At 34.0% G+C, this 8,249-nt stretch overlaps 1 protein-coding gene across 1 annotated transcript; it reads right to left on the bottom strand.

Moving 5' to 3' along the window:
* Positions 1–1,307: 1,307 nt before the first annotated feature.
* On the bottom strand, positions 1,308–3,426 carry LOC112520936 (receptor-like protein EIX2). The gene is made up of 2 exons (XM_025129561.1): positions 3,089–3,426; positions 1,308–2,970 (listed from the first exon to the last, which is right to left on the bottom strand). The coding sequence occupies exons 1-2, from the start codon at positions 3,424–3,426 to the stop codon at positions 1,308–1,310; spliced, it is 2,001 nt and encodes a 666-aa protein (XP_024985329.1).
* Positions 3,427–8,249: the final 4,823 nt, after the last annotated feature.

The raw sequence follows: 8,249 nt of genomic DNA, 5'->3' as shown, positions 1-8,249 counted from the left end.
GATACAAATCACCAACACAAATAAAACAAACCAACAAATATGATTTTGGAATTCTGCTTCACGACTGGTAGATATATTGTTGGTCAATTAATGATTTTTTAATCTTTTGGTTAAACATAAAAACTTTACAACAAGAGAACTCGTCAAACTAAACAAAAACTCGTCTACATAATCTTTAAGAATACGTTTGGTATACAAACCGGAGGAGACGAGACAGAAAAAAGTAGTTCCATTTTAGTATGTCAGGAGACTAAAATCAGATAAATAACATGAGATAAAAACTAATTTTGATGGGACAAAACTTCTATTTTAAGTAAATTGTAAAATTACAATATTACCCTCTATTAATCATGGCCTCTATTCTAATCTGTTGGCCAACTTCTTCAAGGATTCTTCATCGCCTCCACAACTTCGACCTCATTTTCTCTGGGTACGGTTTCCATGGTTTTCGATTTCGATTTCTCAAGGTACGGTCTCCATTCATCTATTTCGACTTCCATGGTCTTCGATCTCTAAGCTTCTTCGAATTCGATTCTATGGTTCTCGATTTCGATTCCTGGTTCTCGATTTCGATTCCTGGTTCTCGATTCAATGATTTCGACTTGTTCTTGCGAAGTCAATGGCTACTGCTTTGCATCTGTTTCTTTCTGATTTTATTTTGTAATTTCATGCTCCATTTTGAGTTCCATGGCTACTGTTTTGCATCTGTTTCTTTCATGAATATATGACTCTGAATTTTGACTATTGTTTGTTTTATGAATTTAGTAGTGATGGATGGAATCACTTGGTTAACTTGTGAATTTTGACTATTGCAATTTTCTGTGATTTGCTTAATAATTTGGTGCATTGTTAGCTGATGGTAATAGGACAATCGAGGAGCAAGTTGTTATATATATAAACATATTAGCACATCACACTAAGAATACAACTATCCAAATTAGGTTCTATAGGTAAAGGGAAAYACTAAGGGGCCGTTTACCAAACACTTACTCAGTAAGTGCTTACCGGTAAAATTTAACACTATTGTTTACTWACMRGRTAAGATTTTAGTCCACCAAAAGGACAAYGTATGCAACAATTTRCCCGGTAAGCGCTTACCATGGTAAGAGTCGTCTCCCTATTTCACACACAACAATGAAATGGCCACCCATGGTGTTGGTGGCAATTTTATTCATAATTGGGACATGAAATCCCCTACCAAATACATGTGCTATCATCTTTATCACCAAAATCAGAACAACGATAATCAGATGAAAACAACGTTAATGCRTGACACAAATAACAGARATAAAACRAAACATAGACCACTATGTRTATGCACCCCTTTGCAATTTCCGAATGAATATGGCCACCTTTACGTAAACCCAATCTTTCAAGAAATCAACAAAGTGAAAAAAAGCATGTCTYCCATGACGGTTGAGAAGTAAAGCGCCACATGCTAYCCAAAATCCGGTAATAAAACCGGTGCCCCCACCAATAAGAAACCATGTCCAAAGCTCGTCTATGCCTTCTCCACCACCCTCACTTTCACTCGGGGGTGGTGCTTCTGATTCTTCATCTCCCGTACAATTTTTGGTAATGGGAGGTCCACATAGTCCTGCATTTCCGGAGTAGCTTGAAGGTTTAAAGGACTGGAGTTGGGTGCTAGATGGAATTCTCCCTGACAAGTTATTGTATGACACGTCTAGGTAATTCAATAAAGACATCCCACTCATGCTTGATGGTATCACTCCTGAAAAATTGTTTCTAGATAAATCCAATGTTAAAAGCTTTTTCATCTCACCAATTTTTCGTGGAATCTCTCCAAGTAAAGCATTCTTTGACAAGTCCAATACAACCAATTCATGAAGYTCAGTTATTTCATCTGGGATTTGTCCTGTTAAGTTGTTGCTTGACAAATCAATGCTCATTAAAAATCTCAGAGTACTCGTGAGTTCATGTTCATTTCCTTGCCATTCGGTTATCGCATAGTCAACATAAGTACCAACCATAGTAATATCACCTTCTTCGTTGTAAAGCTTCCCATAACCGTGCATGTTATTTTTTGGCAAGAACCTTCTATAGACCATGGAATTCAAGTTATTCACACATGATGGGATAGATCCATCGAGGTTGTTGATTGACAAGTCTAGGATTTGAAGGTTGATGAGATGACATAGCTGTAAAGGAATGGGTCCAAAGAAGTTGTTTGATCTTAGGCTAAAAGCATACAACAATGTCAAGTCTTCCCCAACCCACACAGGCACATTACCAAAAAACTTGTTGGCCCCTAGATTCAAAAATTTCAACTTCGTGCAATTTTTCAAAGCCAAAGGCAATTCTCCCAAGAAGTTATTGTTGTATAAGTGCAACACCTCGAGTTGAGCCAAATATCCTATAGAAGCAGGAATCCTTCCAGAAAGACTGTTTTGTCCTAGATTGAGAACTTTCAGTTGTTTGAAATGCCACAAACAATCAGGAAGTTGCCCAGTTAAGGAGTTATGGGAGAGGTCAAGAAATGATAAGAACCCATCAACAATTTGGCATAAGAAGGAGATTCCACCATAGAATTTGTTTTTGGAAAGATTCAACGATAGCAAAGTGGGAGGAACATTCGTTATTGGCCCATAGAAGCTGTTGGAACTCAAGTCTATTGTTGAAAAGTCGTCAAAATTTGATAATAAATCTGGTACTTCCCCACTAATGTTGTTAGAAGAGAGATTCAAATATGTCAATTGTGAAGGCCATATCTCCCAAAACCCGACAGGAATTGTGTCTGAAATTCTAGCATTGGCGATATTAAGATGGGTGATATTTTTGTATGTTTGAATCTGTTTGGGAAAAAGAGGCCCTACCTTGCAAGCACTCAAATCAAGATACTTGAGATATGAAAGGTTATGAGCTTTGGAAGGAATCACTTCAAGTAAGTTGCTTGAAAGATCTATCTTTTGAAGCTTTGACTCTCCAGTGTTTCCAAATATAACACCTCCCCTAAGAGAATTGGAAGAAACATCTAGAGTTTGAAGATTAGGTAGTTCCCACACTTTTTTCACTCATAGTCCCATTTAACCGATTATGAGATATAGTCAAAGTTTGTAAGGATGAAAACTTTATGATCTCATTGGATAATGACCCTGTAAGTTGGTTATCTGAAACATCCAACTCTTGCAATGTAACCGATGTGCATCCAGACAAATTGTTTAGAACATCAGAAAAGTTGACAGCTACAGAGTTTCCATAGAGAGATAAAGATGTCAAACTACAGAGATTTCCAAGATATTCGGGTATCCCATCTAACAGGTTGTTAGAGAGATCAAGATTGAGAAGTTTATTCCCCGCTAATGGGAACAACCAATGATACATGGATGAGTTGAGATTGTTACTCTCGAGTCGAAGAGATCCAATAGACGAAGAAGAAGAATTCACAAATGAAGAATATGGATACATGACCTCAGAGAGGTCACAATCAAATAAACTCAAATATGATAGTCTTGGGAGACTTAGAATGGCATCTACCCAGTGATTTGCTTTGGCTAGGGATATCATATCCATTTGAAGGTATTGCAAATGAGACAGATTAGACAACCAATCTAGATTTTCAACGGTACTTCCTTCAGAGGTTCCAAGTAAAAGGTTTTGCAAGTTCGTGAGGTTTCCAAATTCTAAAGGAATGGACCCATGAAGGAAGGTGTCGGAAAGGTCGAGGTACCTTAACTGGGTCAAGGAACCTATGGACTTGGGAATGGTTCCATTAAAATGATTGTAATGAATGTCAAGGAATGTTAACCAAGTCATGGGACCGATGAAGTCGGAATGGTTCCATTGAAAAAATTGGAGGAAAGGTCAAGATGGTTCAAGTAGGTTAAGTTGAGCAACGAAAGGCTAATCTCACCTCCAAGAGGACCTTCACCAAACTCACCGGTCAGATCAAGCTTTGTAACATGAGTTGTTTGTTTGTTGCACGTGACTCCACTCCATTTACAACAATCGTCGTCTTCAACACTCCACGTAAGGAGTCGGCCACCGGGGTCTTGAAGGTGAGCTTTGAAATCAAGCAGAGCTTGTCTCTCCTTGTTGATAGCACCATTATCATCTGCTGTTGCCAATTGGTGGTCAAGAGCAGTGACAGTTTAAGTGTGAAGGCATAGCGAAAGAAGTGCGAAAATTACAAAAACAAAATTGATGGCGTCAATGGATGTCTTCGTGGTTGATCAAAAGTGATGGTGCATCAACATGAACCATGAAGATTTATATATATAGTGCTTGATAAGTTTTAGATAAATAATTTAAATAATGATGAATCACGTATTAATATATTTGTGTTTGATATATAATTTAATAACAACATTTGAGGAGGTGGTCGCAGGTTCAAATCTAAGGAGGAAACAAAATTCCCTTGTGGTCAGGAAGATTCAAATATGGTGACTCCGGGCTATCTGTAAAGCAGGTGATCGTCCTGGGATTAATCGGCTCACATAGCAGGTTGGATATCCAGGTTAATAAAAAAAACATTTGAGTATTATCAAATTTTGAAAATGCCTAAGAGGTCAAATAAGAAACATATATTAATGATACAGATAAACATGATATGGAAATATTTAAAATTTTAAATAAAATATGTCTCAGTTTATAAAGTTTTATAACTTGATATAATTATAATTTAGACTTCTAAACGAATAAATTTACTATATTATATAAAATTAAATAATTTTTTTATTATCGATCATATTAATCTATATTATATTATAAAACATTTGATAAAAACTCTTAAAAATCATTTTTTATGCATGAAGTATTGTATATTGATGCACATTACTTAAAATTCAAGATTACAGGTAAATTATGTATAAGTACAACTTATTAAAGTTTCATGTTTGAATTCGTGTAACTAACTGCGGATAAACATAATCAAATGGAGGATAAACATTTCATTTTAAAATATAAAAAAACTAATATATAATTAAGATAATTATCGAGTTCTAACAAATAATTAATTATTATGTTTATAAGAAAATTATATTATTAAACTGATAAGCCCAAATTTATACATTTTTTTACGTCAAAATACCTTGAGATTAATGTCAATTAAATGCTTAAATAGGTCCAATTTAATTTTAAGTTGATATTTAATCCTATGAGGTTATTTCAGTTGGAAAAAAAAAATTGATTATTTGTTTTGGTTCCTTGCAGCCAAACAGCAGCCTTGCTGTATCCAAACAGCAGCCAGCAGCTGCAGATGTCTCCAAACAGCCCAAAAAAAAGGATGCCCAAAAGCAAGCCCAAGCCCAAGCCCGTGTAAAGAAGAAAAAAGAAAAGGCTGCTGCCCACTGCCCAGACCATCGAGCGAGAGAAAGAGAGACAAGGATCGTGGTTGATTGAGAAGTGCGATGGAGACGGGACATCGTGCAACCATCGACGTGGGCAGCGAGGGTCGAAATCGTGAGGGTCGTGGCGATGGAACGAGTGGATTAAAAAGAAGCTGTCGGTCAAGAGGGAGGAGGCATCGATCGAGAGAAAGGGCTGTCGATATAGAGGAAATCGAAAAGGGACAACAGGTGTCGATCGAGAAGAGCAGAAACAAGACCTGTCGATTGAAGAAGCCGTCGATTGAAAGCAGAAAAGAAAAATCGAGGCTGTCGATTGAGGCGAGAAGTAGCAGTAGCACGGCAGAAATCAAGAGGAGGATTAGAGGACTAATCGAGAGTTTCAAGAGGATTGATCAGGACTGGAATCGTGAAGAAACAGTAAGCCTATTTCGAGATATTGGGTAGCGATTTTGAAGACAAATTTCAGGTTTCTTCACTAATTCTTAAATTTCAATCATTTTGTAAATTCTTTTTAGTTCTAAGCATGAGTAACTAAATCCTTTATTCTAGTAATGAGCATGAGATTACTTTGAATTTGGATTCGTTGAGACTTACGTCAATTTTAATATCATTTGAAGCTATTTATGCGATTTTAGAGTTGAATGCTTATCGCTTTGAGTTGGATATTTTGAGTAGGATCCTTGTTATGTCTAATTTAATTTCGAGTTGCTAGATAAACCTTTAAGTCCGTAATTGCTTTTCGGTTTATTGAAGTAACACACGACACACAGTTGACATTTATGTTAAATGATGATGTTGTAAGATCGTATAATCTAATTTAAACAATCGGCGCTCGATTGTCGATTAGTGTTGGGTTTGTTTGACGTTAATGCAATTGGCAATTAAATTCTAAGTCCGTGATTAGGTTTGATTAGCTAATTAGAGGTTAGTCGTAGAGTGTTCAAGACTGATCATGCTTTTATAACGAACATAATATTGACGTGTGTCGATGTCCTAACCAACTTGGTTTCTTTTGAGAAAATGGATTGAATGAGTCGATGGCTATTTATAAATCTTCCAAACCCCCCCATATATATATATATATATCTATATATATATATATATGCATATTATTTTCAATGAATTTGCACGCAGTTACGTCTTGGACTTACGGTTAACACCGAGTCCCTGAGGAGACGACCCTACTTATCACTATCACAAGTTGTGTTTTAGAGATAATAGGCTTATTTTTATAAAATTCTATTATTTGCCGGACTCGACACCCGTCATAAACCAAATATAAATTACTTCGTTATTGAACCTAAATTAAATTATAATAAAAAAATTGAATTAAAAAATTACACCAAAAATATGAATTTTAAATAGTTAATTTGATACTAATATTGATATATTTTTGTCAAAATTTTACGATATCTTTAAATGTATATTTTATTAAAAAATAAAAACATCGTTTTTTTAAAAATCACATAAGACCATATTATAACATCGGCTGAGATAAATAATAAAATAAAATATTAAAATCAAAATGTATCTTGTTACATTGCACAATTACTCTTCTAATTATTTTTTGATAAATTTGACCAAAAGAATCTCTTAGAATTTAAAAAAATTATATTGATAGCCATAACTTAAAAAACCCACCCAAATTACCACGAAATTTCACTAGATTGATATTTTTCTCCCTTTTTATGTCGACTCAGTTTTCTTTATTAAATTGTCGTGTAATTGATGAAGAATACGAATTCCATATCGTATTATATATTTTAAAAATTTGGAGATTTTTCTATTTAATTTATATCTTATTTTTTGCTCTATTTTAAAGAAGAGTTTAGCATAGCGTAAAGGTGGACCTAATTTTTTTTTTTTCAAGTTGTGGACAATTTGACTACAAGAAACAAAGATAAAGATATTTTTCACAAAATCATCATTGGTCAATTCATTAGTTCTTTGTTTTTCATATCTGAGGTCTTTTGTTCGAGTCTTTTATTGCGATTTTTCTTCTTCAGAAACATAGTAAATTTGAAATTAACAAACTAAAAGCTAAGAAAAATAAACAAACGAGATTCAAACCCAGGTCTAGGATGGGAGAAAAGTCATACGACCAACTTTACCAAGAGAAACTCATGTCATTATTATAGTTTCAAAATATATATGGTCGCACTGAACAAAATGATATTGTGACATATTTCATGACCCTATAACTTTTCACATATGATGAAGGAACAAAACGATGACTCGTGTCACTGTATCCAATAGAGTGGGTCCGTCCCTGACTGTTGAAGCAAATAAAGAACTCAAATAACACATTCATTGGTTCAAAGGAATTTCAACCTTCATGGAATTTTTTGAAACAAAACAAAACTTAATTTCCATGAAATTTGAAGAAGAAATTACATGAAAAGTGGTTAGAAATGGGAAGACTCCCAAGTCTTGGTCAATTTGTATTTATTAGATGGTTTTTTCAAACCTCAATGATTCTAAAGATCCGATATCATAAAAATAAGTCGTGGAATATTATGACCCAAGAAAATAACAAAAAATAAAGAATTAAGGAATGATGTTTTATACGTTAACGAATAACGACACATAATAAAAATTTAATTCTTGATGTTGATACAACCTTAAAACATGATATACAAATTAATACGTTTTACCATTTTTTATGTCACGAATAATTAAGACACAACTTTGCTAGAATATTATATATATATATATATATATATATATATATACTAGAAAGATACTCGCGTAATACAGCGAGATACATCTTGATTTTTATATTTTATTTTATTCTTTATCTCAGTCGATGTAATAATGTGGCCTTATGTGATTTTGAAAAAAAGATGATATTTTTATTTTTGAATAAAATATAAATTTGAAGATATCATAAAAATTTGACAAAAATATATCGATATTAGTATCAAATTAACTATTTAAAATTCC

This window comes from Cynara cardunculus (assembly GCF_001531365.2).
Source record: "Cynara cardunculus var. scolymus isolate 2C chromosome LG 11, CcrdV1, whole genome shotgun sequence".
NCBI classification, from domain to species: domain Eukaryota; kingdom Viridiplantae; phylum Streptophyta; class Magnoliopsida; order Asterales; family Asteraceae; genus Cynara; species Cynara cardunculus.
This window is presented reverse-complemented; position numbering and strand designations above follow the sequence as displayed.